This window comes from Camponotus vicinus, unplaced genomic scaffold (assembly GCF_025532165.1).
Source record: "Camponotus vicinus isolate PSW18456_S1 unplaced genomic scaffold, iyCamVici1.0 SCAF_10, whole genome shotgun sequence".
NCBI lineage: Eukaryota > Metazoa > Arthropoda > Insecta > Hymenoptera > Formicidae > Camponotus > Camponotus vicinus.
The window spans coordinates 9,612,553-9,628,520 of record NW_028141946.1 but is presented as its reverse complement, the minus strand read 5'-3'; the positions used below and the strand labels follow the sequence as shown (position 1 = coordinate 9,628,520).

Here is a 15,968-nt window from a genome sequence, read left to right as displayed (position 1 = left end):
CCCCATAAATTCATGAAATTGCCCGAAATAGCCATTTTTGGATTATTTAACTACAAATTACTCAAAAATCTAACGTGCTAGAGAAATTCTGCGACCAGATTAGTTTTCAACGTCAAAAAAGCTATCAGATTCATCTACTCTGCTCTTTGTAACTAACAGAACCTAAAATGTCGCCTGTATAATTGGAAGAATTATTTGAAACAGCGTTCTTGTCAGATCTCTGCGAGATACAATTTAGCGTAACTGCGCGTCGAGGACAGATATTTTTATAATTTAATGCGTCACCATTTTATAATTTAATGCGTATAACATTCTGTAACATTCTGCATATTGTTAATGTCGCTAAAGATGGATCAAAACATGATCCGAAATGTTCGTTTTTGTTAATGTAATTTAATTTATTATATTTAATTTAATTTTATATTTAATATTATATTTAATTATTATATTTAATTTGAAATATATGAGTAATTAGGAAGAAGGAAATGTTGTTTCTTCCTTGCAACACAACTATCACGCTGTGGCTCTAATTTGCTAATTTTGATTTAATTTTTAATTTTCTTATACACGATATTTTTCTAAAGAAAGCTCTTAATTCTTTTACATTTTGCTGAATAATATATAACTATATATACTAATATATTCAGGCGGATAATTGATAATAACGACAATAATACTTTTTATGAAATAATTGAGATTGAAAAAGAATTCATTGCTAGATATATTGTTGAAAAAATCGCTATATGAATCCATACTATGACCTGCATAATATATTGGCTTTATTGAATGACTCAGGTCAAAGATAGATTAAAAATACTTTCGTAGATAAATTTTAAAAATAAATTTTTGCTCTTTGTAGTGTACATATAGAGATATGTGTATAAAATGTTAGTTAATACTAATATAATACTAAATATAATACTAATATTAAAGTTAATACTAATATAACTTAACTAATATATAATTACTAATATAATTATCATTTAATAATTTCTATTTATTATTAATTTTGCTATTACAACATCGCAAAAAATATTGTTACAAAACTTTTCTATTTATTTCTATATATTATTTATTAATTTATAAATGTTGATTTCGTTTTATATGAATTCTTCGTGTTATGTGAATTTTATAATTTATGTTATTTTATCTCCTGATGACTTTAATTATCATATGATATTTCGATGAGACATCAAACATTGTCATTTCTTCTTTATTTGTAAGTTTTCATATAAAGTTCCACATTGAGCTTCTGCTAATATAATAATGAGTCGCAATATTGCTATTGCTAGTCAATAATTTTTATTTATTTAGTTATATTATTGTATTCTACCCCTTTTTTGTTCAAATTTAACTTGTACCTATCTTTCACCTACTAATGACATGAATAATTCGCTGTCGCACATTTAAGAATTTATTTTGGTAAATGTTTACTTTAGGTTACACAGCTCGAAAAATTTTTATTTTCACATATGTTGTAGAAGATACATTCCTAAGTAATACACCGTTTGAATTTTCTGGCGGTCTCTCTTCGTTCCTGAGATATGCGATTTTGAAGTTTCATACTTGTATGTCATCTTTTCGTTATATTTTATACTTACTCATTGTACTCATTTTTCCGTTACATTCTAAATATGTTTATATTTTTCTGTTTACATTTTCCGAGGTCATCTTTCTGAATAACTTTCAGAAGATTTTAGCCGCTTGTTATTTATTAAATAATTATTAACAAAAAAAGTTTCATGAATAGAATATAATTTCACCATATCATGTATGTTCAAGAAGAAATATATTTAATAGAATACATGTATTTGTAAACTTTGCTATGTCTTGCAAAGTACATGCGTGGATACCGCATGTTCCGCCCCCCCCCCCCTACAGGGGGCTCCACTTTCGAAAGATATAACCTAACCCAACTTGTATCTGAAGTGTAGGAAATACCTTGATATATGACATTTCGCTTTATATGGTTCATATGGTTTATATAAGTTTACAACTTTCTATGCGAAGCCAGGTATATTCCACACTTCAGACACGGGTTGGGTTAGGTTATATCTTCCGAAAATGGAGCCCCCCCGTAGGGGGGACGGAACATGCGGTATCCACGCATGTACTTTGCAAAACGAAGGAAGTTATATACAAACATTTATTAAAAGTTTAGGTAAAATAAAAAGTACAATTTTTATTTTGCGAAAATAAACAATAATTCTATAGCTTAGCGACATGGAAGCGACGAGCAAACGTAAACAAAAAATATAAACACGCAAGTAAAATATAATATGAAACCGTGATGACCAAATGTAAACAAAAAATGTAAACACATAAATAAAATATAACGAAAAGATGCCATAAAAGTATGAAACCTCAAAAGTGCATATCTTAGAAACGAAAAGAGACCGCTGCAAAATTCAAACGGTGTATTACTTAGGAATGTATCCTCTACAACATATGTGAAAATAAAAATTTTTTGAGGTGTGTAACCTAAAGTAAACATTTACCTTTATTTTGTTATTCGAGACATTTAGTTAAGTTTAACTGAAGATGTATGATAATTGTCCGTTATGGATAGTTGTCTATGATTAAACAGTCATCATTGCGTCGAATATTTGTATTGTTATGTATCTACATTAAATACATTAATAAAGCAGTATTTAAATTCGTATTAACGTTTATAAATATTCGCGATAATAAAGAAAAACTATTCGTTTCTTTTTCGTTGTATAAACGCTATGCAAGTCTCATAATCTACTAATGGAATTCTCATCGTGAATCCTAGCGTTCCATGCAGGTATCGATGGCACCTCGTTGTGAGAAAGTGCGAAATGAACTGCGTCGGCAATGGTGGGAAACATGGCGAAAAAATTCTCGTTATATTCGGTTATGTTGCATTTCCTCATTGTTTCATAAACTGGACCTGCACAAAATCGCGATATTGAATTTTTCTTTTTAAGAAATTGACTCCGGATATCAAAGCTGGTGTAATTTCGATAAATATGGATTTTTGTGCTATAGAAAAGTAGAAAAAAAATCGTTTATTTATTTGTAATAATAGAAACGCGATGATTCAGGTACGAGCCTTCTTCGTGTCTAGGATGCATTAAGATATTAATCGGGAAGGAAATGTCATGTATGATAAATAACATTGATTAAATTTTGCATATAATTAACCTCTTATTGATCGAAATTACGTGAATATAAATTTACGTCGAAGATTGATTTATATAGATATACTTACCGGAACAACCGGTTATATAAACAGACACTCCTATGCTGCAATACTCATCGATGATGTTCCGTATCGCATTCGCACCTGCCAGATCGACATGCGACAACGCGGTGAAATCCAATATGAGAATGCGTAGCTGCATAAATTAAAAATCGAGCGTAAAGTTAGAAAGATACTTGAAATAATATAAATCAGTATGATAAAGATAGTTATTTATCTTAAATGAATATAAAATTATGCGTCGGATAATTTAATTTTTTTTCTACGCAGACTTTTTTCAAAATTTACTTAAATTTACCTTTTTAATTTCCTTAAATTTACCTTTTTAATTTCCTCCGTCGTCTCTCCATTACACGAGATTTTCAGACGTTTGTTTAGTTCTTTTCGAGGCACTAACTCCGCAATCTTGTATACTTCCTCATAAAAATATTGCCTGGACGCAAAGTTCAGGCTGCCGGAATAATGGAAGATTTTTATACCGGGAATTTCTACGGTCTGAAAATATTTATTTTCCGATGTCATTAATTTGCTATTCAAACGATTCGTTAAATTCAGTAAATCGTTCTCAGCGGAAGATTCAAATTATTGGAATAATCCACAGATTTTATGATTTTGCTCGAACATTAAACCGAAAATTCAAACTTTAATTCTGAATTATAATTCATCATTTCTTTTAATTTACAAATTTACATATACTGTTAGAATTAGAGTGTCAACAAATTAGAGTATCAAAAAAGAGGTAGAAATTAGAGAGATAAAATAATGCCGAGGAAAGTTGAACTACAAGTTCTCCATACTCCTTTGTATCTCCTGGCATCCAGATAGAGCTCGGTGCCGGGCGCCAGAGCGAGCTTGCACGTGTAAGGACGCACTGCGAGGACGAGTAATCGCACGACGCAGAAAAGCACGCCGACCAATAAACCGTATTCTATGTCGAAAAAAACTACGATGACAAAAGTGACGGCCCAAATGCTAGCGTCCGTCTTGTCCAGTCTCCAGAATTTCCCGAATTCAGTGACCTTCATCAACATCCCTTTCAACGCCACCACGATTATGCTCGCTAGAACACACTGTGAATCCCCAACGGATATCATAATTGCTGCTATTGAATTTATTCGATTTTTAAATGTTTCTCAGTACGTTTTTTAAATATAAATTAAATGAAAATATCACACAAAATCAAAAGAGAATAATTACTCGTGGCAGAGGTTGGAAGAATGGCCCGATCCATAGCAATACGCTGACTAGGATTGTACATGATATCAAGCTTGCCAGCTGTGTGTGTCCGCCAACAGTTTGCTGAATCAACGTTCTGGATAATGAAGCCGTGATAGGCATGCAGGAAAAGAAGGAGCCTACAAGATTACCTAATCCCTGCAAAAAAATTAAATTTAACTTTCTTGAAATATATTGATATTTTTATATTTATTAAATTTATTAAAGGCAACACCAACTTCTAATATATTATACATATAGTAGAAGAAAAAAGTCTAATTGAAAATGATAATTGCGATAAAAATTATGTTTTTAAATACATTTTTTTGAATACATTTCGATATTTATTTTTGAATATATTATAAATATATTATATTTTCAATGCTTACTTGCGCTATCAATTCTTGATTGGAATCAACTTCATAACCTATCTTCTGCGCGAAAATCAATGCCATAGACATCGATATTGTGTAAGCGACCATGGTAATCACGAAACTGTCCACTAAGATGTTAGGTATAAGTGATAACGGTGGTATTGACGGGACTGGCAATCTAAAAATCTTGACATTATGATAGTTTGAAGTTTATTTTAATAGTTTACTTTCACAGCTTCCTTGTGATGTTAAAATATATGTATATATTTTAATAATTTTATTTTTTCAATATTAAAATATATATATTTTTTTTTCAAAAATGTATAAAATTCACGAAATTATTTTTAATATAATCATACAAAGATGATATTCTCGCAATAGACTACAAATTTTTCACTAAAAGCTGTAAAAGATAAATCGATCAAATGTTTAAAGATTCAAAAAGTATTTACCCCACCGGTATATCGCCGACAGTTACCACGCCGTAAGTATCCGCTAGATTCATTTGCATTGATACCACAGTACCAACTACTACTGCAAGCATTTCTATAGGAACTGGGAGGGGACATAACTTTGAGACTCTTGGCTGAAATTCAAATTATTTCTTTTTAGAACGCAAAAAAATTATACATGCTTTTTTGATAGAATGCATTCGATTGTTTGCTCAGAAAGCATAATTACGTATCTTACTAACCTTAAGAACTTCATTGTTGAAAATAAGTGCTAAGATAGTGATGCAAGATAATATTACTGCTGTTGTATTGCTATCGTTGAAACTGTTGAAAATATCTACATAAGTCTGAAAAAAATCATTCGTGCTGTATTAAGTCGACCTTTTTTCGAAATAAAAATTTATTCCGCTGAAATTATAATAATACCAGAACCGAAATCACACAAAATAGCAATTTATAAAGTGATAAGTGTAGTGAATATATTTGGAATAAACGAAAATACGTTGTTAAAACGTGTTATCTATTACTTTGCGTTTTATATTTTTAGAGTATGAAAACTAGAAATATACACACATAACAAAAACGTATCATCAGAAATCTCATGCATCTTTTAATGAAAAAAAATACTGACGTTTTGGGATTTTTTTAAAGAAAATTGAAGCAATCGACAAAATAAAAAATCTATATTTTCTCCCGTGCTATTTCAACTGTTTTATAATAGACCATTTTCTCGTAACAATTGTGTAATCAATTACTATTAAAATATAGTTATTTGAAATCAGTGTTATAATTATATCTATATTGGATTTTGTTTTTGTGTATTGTCAAAAATAATTTTTATTACTAGTTTCTGTTAATGAGATGTTACATATCGCGATTCATGCTCCCTGACCTTTCTGCAACCTCACGTAATCTTTGCATACATATCACGTAATATTCTCTCAGCGTTTAAATTACAACTTGATTACACGAGATATATCTACAGGAAGCGTTCGCCACGATTGCTTAAATGTTTGTCGAGTGCAAACGTTATATGTTTGACGACGAAAAAGAAAAAGGAAAAACAGAAAGAAGAAACGTAAGAGCAGAAGTGTATTAGTAGTGGCATACTCATTTCAGTTAGAGAGAAGACTCGACTAATGTTTGCATCGCCAAACAAAACTTAGCTGTTACTGTACTCACGAGAATAAGCTTGAACGCACCCTTGCGTCGTGGCAGGTCGCTCAGCCCGAAGAGATCCCTTATTTGCGATGTAAACACGTGCACTGCCGCTGCAGTCGTAAATCCACTCACGAGGCTGTCCGCAAGGAGAGACGAGATTATGCCCAAACGCAGCACGTACATTCCTAACTAGATGAAATATTTTGAGCAATGCGCAAGAAAGGTTAAGGGAGCGAAATGTATAAACATACCCCAGATTGTGGGAACGAAGTAATTAAAATAAGCCAACCGAAACAAAATACTAAATAATTTCTTAAATTGGATTCTTTCCAGAAATGAAGAGGGAAAAAAATATTTAAAATTTAAATTGATTTTCAATTTTTTATTTTTATATTTAATATTTAATTTTTATATTTAATTTTATTTTTAATAAAAAATTAAATGGATTAACTTAAAATGACTCTGGAAGAAATATGTAGCAAAGAAAAGTTGAAAGCACAAAAAAATGGTGATAGAAAGCATAAATTAATTGGATATAATTAAATAATTGGATTTGGAATATGTATAAAGCAGTTACCTGTATAACTGCAACCGTAAATGTGACTGCAGTTGCAATCTCCACCGGCGAGTATTGATGGCTTATGTCGGAAATTAAGGTGCCGTTCTCGGTTGACGTGCTATTTGCCGAAATTGCACTGGTACTGTATGTGGTAACGACTTTTCCAGTCATCATGCAGATGAGCGCGAATGTACCTTAATTAACATAGAAGCGGCAATCCTGCTTAATTACGGTGCTCTCTGAATTAAGCAGCAGCTAAACGTAATTTCTGAATAAACATTGACTCGAAGGTTTGCATTAATTTAAATAATTTGTTGACCTCTGGATTAAATTATTTTAATATGAACAATGTTCGTTTATGTTCCGTGTTTTTTAATTTTTTTTGAATAAAATCTACAAAATACACTTACCCATGGAGTTGTGTCTGGATGTGCCGAGGAAAAAATACACCAGAACCGGGAAAAACGCCATGTATATACCAACAATTGGCGGAACATTGCCCAGAATAGCGTACGCCATACCTATGAGAACAACATCGACAATAGAGCCTTAAATAATCACCGGATATGAATCACCGGATACGTATAACAAGAGATACTAGAATTCGTAGTTATGATGATAAGTATCGTCGAATATTCATAGAACAAAATATACAAGAACGTTTCTTAAAAAAAAAGAAAGAAAAGAAAACAAAATAAATATGTATCCCAATAAATATGTATCTCTTGTAACAAGCCATAAATATGACAATAAATAAGTATCCAAACTTTTAATAGTGCAATAAATGTTTGAAAAAAATTAAGAAGACAAAACGTTAAGATATATGTATTTGGCATTTCTTCTTTATCATAAAGTAAAAGTTTTTCACTCATTTCAATCGATATGCAATAGCGGAGTGGATTACGTAAATTATGTTGATCTGTAACATACAAATATAAAATTCAAATTATATAGTAATGCTCAAAATCACTAATATTTCAAAAAATTATTATTTTGCGCATTGCATTTCATGTTTGATGTATACAAGAAAATCAGCAGATATTTTGAAATAATTACATTATAATTTTCGAACAACTATTTTTTTAAATACAAGTTTTTAGAGGATATTACATTTAAAAATTATTTTTTAAATTCTTGTTTAAATCATCCAAACAAATCATCTAAATAAATACACGAATATAATAAAGAAGGACAAAATTTAAAAAATCGAAAAACGTGCGCGCGATTGATATCAATCACAAATTAACATATTAAAAAAATTAATTACCTCAAAATTGTTCCGCCGTTGCTTGATGCTTCCCAGACTTTTTCCTTCTCCTCTCAGATTGTTTCTTAAGGTTCATCAGACATTCGCGCATTGAATTCACTCGCAAAATTATGTCGATATTAATAAAAATGCGCGTGATAATTAATTAATTAATATGAAACGAATCATCCATAGAAAAATGACATGTATGCACTCGCAAAATTTAAACAAATTATAATCGATGAAACCGGTTTTATAAGCGTTAAAAGATCGCGTTTGGATACTTATTTTCCTTTTCAGACTAAACTTTCCAGATAATGAGCCCTCTCACCAATATATTATACATTATCGTTTCGGAATCATGTAGTGCAACATACCTTGTGGAATATGCATTACAGCAACAGTAATTCCGGCAATAATATCTCCCAAAATATTATTTTTCCAATCGTACGAAGAAAGCCAGTCGATTAGAGGTATTGAACTTTTTAAAAGCTTAATTGGCTTGATATTTTTGCATCGTCTTGACACTTCATTGCTAACTAAAGAAAACCAGAAGTTTTTGTGATTAATTAAATTAAATAATAACTGAAAAAGAAAATCTGAATATTTTCATTATTTTTTAAATATATAACATCAAATATTAAATATATAATGTCATATAATGTTTTTAGTAATGTGGAGAGAGAGGGACAAGAAGAATAATTCGCTTATAAAACTTTAAAGCAATTCTACTTTATATTTTTCAAATACAATTGAGTTATTATTAAAGAATATCGAGTAATTACAACAATTATATCAACTTCATTAAAACCATGAAACTTTAAATTTTTTCTAGCGTAGATATAATGCTACTTAATTTACGAAAAAAACGATGACCTTTCTTTCAGAATCTTATTGCGTTCTCTGTCAATCGGTTTATATCAATTTCAACTAATAACGGTTTTATTAATAACGGTTAATGTTTCGAGCACGGAAAGATGATTTGTCGAAAAAGTGTGAGGCTAGAGTGATAAAAAAATAAATAAATACTATCTTTATTATATTATTATATATGTTGAAAGGATTTTGACACTTACAGATTCTTTTGGGTTTCACATATTTACACAAGTGATTAAGTTCGTCCTGCTGATAGACCGGTCGTCTGACTGTCAATTCTGGAACAGTCGCCGACATGTCGTCGCTCCAGTAGTCTGCGAACGAATAACAGTTGAATGAAATTAAAAACTTATAGAAATTATCCTCATAATATGGAAAAGTTATCGAATTCTTTTCTTGTTTTCGGCCATGCAAGTTAATTAATAAATAATTAGTAGATAAACGGAATTAATAGATTAAACAGAACATTGTTATTTTTATCTTCATTATCGAATGACTCATATGATTTGAAGAGTCCTCAACATAATTTATAGCATTTGAGAAAAATGTAGATATTGAATTTAAATTGAACATAATATTTTGATTATATTTTAATATTTAAAATCGTGTAATGAAAAGATACAGATATTGCAGAAAATAATTTATCAATAATATAAAAATTTAAAAACGCCTGAAAGAACTAGAATAAGATTTATTTTATTCGATTATGGATTAAGTAAGTGAGGAGAAATTTATGTTTATATTCATGTGTGTACACATGTTTTGTTAAGCATGTCATACGCTTTTCGCATTTAATGACGCGTATTTTGTTAAAATGACGTATTAATCGCGCGATATAATCGCCAAGAATTCTTCGGTAAACAGCGAGCGCAATCTATCAAGCTTGCAAGCTTTCTATTAGGTTAAGGCAAGCAAATTTCGTTTGTTCGATGTAAACCTAAACGAGTATTATGAGAAGATTAGTTTGGCATGGCCGGCATTGTCGAAAGAAATTGATCACGTAATCGATAACATGCGATCGAGTTATATGATAGAATTGTATGGTTTGCGTTTGACAAGTTATATTGGTAAATGTTTACAGTCATTATTTCGGAAAATTTAAATTGCAATGTGCGATAATTTGACCGAAGATCGATGCATTATTGAAAATGAGTTTTTTTTTTAAATGAGCGGTAATAAATAAATAAATAAATAAAAATATATAAATTATGTTAAAATGTATCGCTTTTTTCCTTTTTACGTAGCAGGGATTTTATTTTAAATTTTAAAAGAAATAATAGATTTAGTAGAAGAAATATATATATGTATAACTATTTCCATTATTTCTTTTAAAATTTCAAGTAAAAACTCTATTATGTAAAACGAAAAAAACGATAAATTTTAACATAATTTCAAGTTCATAAACTCAAGTCAATAATCTTTTAAATATTATAAAAGTTTAATGCAATTGAGATAAACTAATTGTAAGATGTGAGTGTAAGGTCACGTTCGCGTTCACACGATTAATTTAATAATGCGACTTTCTAATTGATTACATTCATCAATGAATATTATCACGATTAAAATTAAATTACGCAACGATATCAATATTTAATAATATAATTATTAGTATTTCGGTCACAAACTACCTGTTGACATCGTGAAAATGTATCTTGAGGTATCTCGATTATTCGCGATTCTGTCTCGTGGTATGATAAGCGAACTTTCACGGGCTAAGCAGATCTGCTAACTAAATGAGCGTTTGTAACGCGCCACTAGTCGGTACTATTCAGTTTTATTGTCAGTGTAATTGGCCGATATCCTGATTCAATATTTTCAATAGAGATAATTTTTTTAATGAACACAAAATGTATGCATCACCTAATACAGTCATATCTGTCACCTAATACATGGTTTACATTCAAGATTTTACACTACTTATTGGATTCAGCTGAAAGCGCTGATTGAGATAAGTAATCTTTGAGATAAGTAGATCATGAAATAAGACATTAGACAGCTGTCAATAGACATCACGAGCATCATTTAAGACGTTGGATACAGTAAAGGTAAGAAAAATTATCTTAATAAACGTGACGTATCGAATGAAAAAATAACGACATACTATATATACAGGGTTTTCGAAAAGTCCGGAAACGGTCGAATATCTACAAAATAAAGCATTTTAGAGAAAAATGTTTCAAATAAAAGTTATTTGGCTTAAAGAAAGCTATAAAATGGTGGTAATGGTTTGACCTTGAATAGTCGCTGGAAGGTCACATGAAGGTCACCTTGAATTTTTCAAATGGAACACCCTATATATTTTTGCACATTCTTGTAGCTTATTTCGAGAGCTTTCCAAAACACTATAATTAAGTTAGTTTTCATTAAGTACTTTCCGAGTTATGAGGCTTGAAATAATTTCTTAATTTTACATAAAATATCTTGTAAAATATTCATTTTTCGATTATCTTACCTTAATACTTTTATGTACAAAATAATGAGAGGAATCAATTGGTGTAAAGAAAACACATAATTGTTTCGAAAAAAAAAATGTAATTTCCAATTAACAATTACATTTTTTTTTTTCGAAACAATTATGTGTTTTCTTTACACCAATTGATTCCTCTCATTATTTTGTACGTAAAAGTATTAAGGTAAGATAATCGAAAAATGAATATTTTACAAGATATTTTTTACGGTTTATGTAAAATTAAGAAATTATTTCAAGCCTCATAACTCGGAAAGTACTTAATGAAAACTAACTTAATTATAGTTTTGGAAAGCTTCCGAGATGAGCTACAAGAATGTGCAAAAATATATAGGGTGTTCCATTTGAAAAATTCAAGGTGACCTTCATGTGACCTTCCAGCGACTATTCAAGGTCAAACCATTGCCACCATTTTATAGCTCTCCTTAAACCAGACAACTTTTATTTGAAACATTTTTCTCTTTAATGCTTTATTTTTTAGATATTCGACCGTTTCCGGACTTTTCAAAAACCCTGTATGTATATTACACTCTTAATTTATTATATCGCAAAAAATTTGTGAAACTTTGAGTTTACAGCATAAATAATGAACAAGGAGAAAGAGTGACAACTTCACATATTTTTACATATTTTTGAATTACTTTTTACTGTGCGTCAGCACTTCTATTTCTTAAGGTTCGCTACCGCGCGCGCGCGATATTATAACAATTATTCCTTCTAAAAATATAATAACAAAGTTTGTTATTTTTGAAACATTTTAAAATGTAGATATATTGCACAGAAAAAAAAGTGTCAAATCAAATTAAATTTCAACAATATTACAGTCTTATTTTAATATTGTAATTGTCACTTCAAGAATATATAATTATTTAATTCCACTTTAAGAAAATTATAATCTTTGATTTAAAAATGTTATTTTCTATCTAACATTGTTTTTTTTCCATTCAAGAAAATTAAATCTTAAATCATAAGAATATATTTTTCTCTATTGAACTATATAAAATGGCTTCATTCAAGTAAGCAATTATTCAAGCAATTATATTTTTCTTTAATTAACGCAATATAATCTCATTTCAAGATTTCCATGTTAAAACTAAATATACTTTCAAAACAAGAATTTTTTTTCTGTGTGAGCACTATCATAAAATGTGACTGACAAATTAAGAAACAGATAACGATTTCTTATAAAATAAAGTAGATTGCATTTGATCAAGTATCAATATCTTTTTTAAGCGTATTTAATGGTTGGTTTCATATCAATTTAATAATCATTGCAAACTTACTGTAACATATAAATATGTATAATCCACTGTAGTAATTATTGAATAAAAAGAAGCACAGAAGCAACCAGCATATTCTTCGCGATATGAGGTTAGAAATAGAGCTTCGCTTAACTGAACTCGATTTTATTATACTCGAGTCTATAACTATAGTAACTCGCGTTAACCACTGCCGATTCAATAATTAATTATTCGCGCGCGCGGTTTCGCGGACCGCAAGTGCACGCGGCGATAAACGAACGCATAATGCAATATGCTTCTTCCGATGACAGTGCACACGTGCGCTATATAACAAATTTCAAAAGATTCATAATCGCGACGTGACATATATCATTTGCCCTGGAGCAATATATCATCATATACCGCGTGTTACGAGAGAGCAAATCGCGCGGAAACAACAGACACGCATCTTTGTCAGTCTCTATCACAATCTAATCACGTTGGTGTCAATGTATGAATTTAATATGAATTTAATGTGCTTATAAATTCGGGATTTCTAAATCCATCTGTTGTCAAATTACGTGTGTACTTATACGAAATAGAGCGACAAGGATAGATTGAGATTACGTCGAGACATCGTTCACCGCCAATTTTCCTCAATCATCGTATTATCATAAATCACACGTGCGTGAAAAATTATCGCTCCCTACATAGCTTCGAAACAAAGCAATAGATAATTTTGAATGTGTATACATATACCCACACACTAATAGATTTCAAAAATATATCTTTAAACGGGCTTTAATAACGCACAATTTACATTAATTAATCTATTTAATATTGATTTAAAGCTCTTCATTTTATTTATTATTATTATTATATATGTGAAAAAATCATAAGATAGTTTATTCCTTCGTACTTATATATTTTAACAATAACAGCGAACGTCCTTCTGATCCAATTCTGAGGAGAAAATGTCACATCCAAGAGAGATCTATTGCACGATAAATCGAACAAGGAAAGGAAAATAAAAGAAACGTGCGATAATAGGATCTCTTGTTGTTGAAGAAGAGAAATTCGTTTCACTGATTCGTTTTTTTTCGCGTAAATCGCGGCGTTCACGACATGTTCGTTTCTGTAAGACAGTTTTGATTACGCACTAACGGGTCGCACCTAAATAAACGACAAACACTGCCGGTCTCGCCGCCCGCCGAAATTCTACTCGCGGAATCTCGAGGGAATTCATCCGATTGCGTCAGCGTGAGTTTACCGTTTAGTTTATTGGCCCTAATCAAACAGAGGTGTTCCTGCGAGGAACAGTGAATATCGGTCGATTTCTCTCTTGATCTTGAGAAATCACGCGGGCAAACGCATCGATATGCGACGAGAGGTGTGTAAATTTTTTTTTCATTACGAAATCGCCTCAAGGTGCATTAGACATCATAAATATCCTAATGCATTTTGAATGCACTATTTCGGAGCACATTTCTGACAGTATCATTTTTAGAGTAAGTATATAATGGTTGATTATATATTTTATTAATTTTTTTCTTCAACTGTTTGAAATCTGATAAATTGTATTTGAAAACAGTTTTATTTTTTGCACATGTCGGAAATATCAAGGTTCTTGCATTTTTTAAATGATACTGTATGCATTTTGTTGGTCATGATATAAAGAGGATATGATCTCTAAATAACTTAACCTTTAAATAACTATCAAATTTTTTATGTCTGAACTTTCAGCAATATCCAAGCATCAATTTAAAAAAATGTAAGAATAGCGAACATATAAAAACGAAGAGTAGAATCGTTTATGAGCATTTAATGAAGAAATATTTTTTTTTTCAAGCGCATCGTTCGCAAGATATATTACGGCAATTAATCAACGAGCAAATTTCCTCAATATTTATGTCACGGCAAAAGATATCAAGCAAAACGTACCTCCTCCATAGCTTGTTATGCTGGAGCTCAGCTGAAAAAGAAAAATATGATTTTGATAATACGAGGCGTTATCGATCGTACCACAGGTAGTCACGACGAATTTAAGGCGAGTTTAATTTCTTTTAACATTTATAAATAAGAAGAGCACAAAAATCAGAGATAAAATTCCACAGGTTTGATACGCGCTATTAATTTTTCATCCATGACACGTGCGTGCGTGTGTTAAAATGTAAACTTGTACAGTTTGCGTGTACTTGAACTGAATTTCGTTCTCTGATATAATATGCTTTGGAAGAGCAAACGATCAATTTGATAATTGTAAATGTTGAAATAATGCAAACGATGATTGTGCAAACGTTTCGCATGCTTGATCGCTCTATTACAAGGGTGGGAGGGGGGGGAAGGAATTTAAATCTATGTACTTAGACTCGCATTCAGATTTAGGGTTGTATATAATTCTCAGCTTGCATAGTGATATCAAACGTATTCTTCGTAATAAGCAAATACAGTTTAGAAGTATAGAAGGTTATATGTACCGCTATCTCTAAGAAGTATACAAGTAGTATTCCTCTAATTTCTCGATTATTCGCACGCATGTATCTACATAATTACATTATGTGAGAAATATAACGCCTATGATTTTTTGGAAGGGATATTTCTTGAAGGGAAGGAAAGTCCTCTTTTTACAAATTTTTAAAAATTTTTAAAAATTTCACTTTCTCTCGTGAATATTACTTACCAGATTTTCCTCGCTGGTCGACTTGGAATTTCCCATTATGCCGCTGTCTCATCGTCCGTAGGTGTACATACACTGTGTTACTTATACTGGTGCGATTTATACTGGTAATCTCTCTTGTTACTCTTCTTCACGATAAGTTTGTTGTATCGCTATAGGACGATACGATAAACCTAGGATCCGAAATCTATTCTACCTTAATCCATTGAACGTCGGATGGCACTGTGTGTGTTGTACTGTTACGTATTCCTTATCCGCGCCAAGTTTCTCTCGTTCCTTGTTTGCGCAGATACGAATGATCAGAGCTCATTGGGCGCATGATATTCATTAAACCAGATAATTCGAACGGACATAAAACATACGCAACATAAATGATTGTGCTTGACCTCTCATTTAACGAACGAACGTTTCTCTCGATCCATTTGCCTCATTCAACGTTACTCTTGACTTGACGTTTTTTTATTTCGATTGCCAGATATATCATAAAAACAGACA

General features: G+C 30.8%; 1 protein-coding gene across 3 annotated transcripts; it reads right to left on the bottom strand.

Moving 5' to 3' along the window:
* Positions 1 to 2,593: 2,593 nt before the first annotated feature.
* On the bottom strand, positions 2,594 to 15,750 carry LOC145960454 (prestin). Of its 3 annotated transcripts, XM_083079948.1 has the most exons (15): positions 15,477 to 15,750; positions 14,738 to 14,768; positions 9,310 to 9,423; positions 8,611 to 8,772; positions 7,398 to 7,508; positions 7,006 to 7,181; positions 6,450 to 6,617; positions 5,510 to 5,614; positions 5,268 to 5,401; positions 4,831 to 4,993; positions 4,424 to 4,600; positions 4,024 to 4,296; positions 3,548 to 3,721; positions 3,236 to 3,362; positions 2,594 to 2,914 (listed from the first exon to the last, which is right to left on the bottom strand). In XM_083079948.1, exons 1-15 carry the CDS (start codon positions 15,510 to 15,512, stop codon positions 2,739 to 2,741), a joined length of 2,127 nt encoding a protein of 708 aa, XP_082936074.1. In that variant the 5' UTR covers positions 15,513 to 15,750; the 3' UTR covers positions 2,594 to 2,738. The 3 variants fall into 3 exon arrangements, with proteins under 3 accessions (XP_082936074.1, XP_082936076.1, XP_082936075.1); XM_083079950.1 differs by lacking the exons at positions 14,738 to 14,768; positions 15,477 to 15,750 and adding an exon at positions 13,716 to 14,000; XM_083079949.1 differs by lacking the exons at positions 14,738 to 14,768; positions 15,477 to 15,750 and adding an exon at positions 12,860 to 13,065.
* Between the last annotated feature and the right edge of the window lie 218 nt (positions 15,751 to 15,968).

What these genes read in the sequence shown, in the direction of transcription:
- LOC145960454 (XM_083079948.1), bottom strand. Translation starts at nt 15,512, where the DNA reads ATGGGAAATTCCAAGTCGACCAGCGAGGAAAATCTG. An exon ending in TGTGAAACCCAAAAGAATCT is followed by an intron (nt 8,773 to 9,309) that starts GTAAGTGTCAAA and finishes GGTTTTCTTTAG; the next exon opens with TTAGCAATGAAGTGTCAAGA. An exon ending in ATCAAGAATTGATAGCGCAA is followed by an intron (nt 4,601 to 4,830) that starts GTAAGCATTGAA and finishes ATTTTTTTGCAG; the next exon opens with GGATTAGGTAATCTTGTAGG.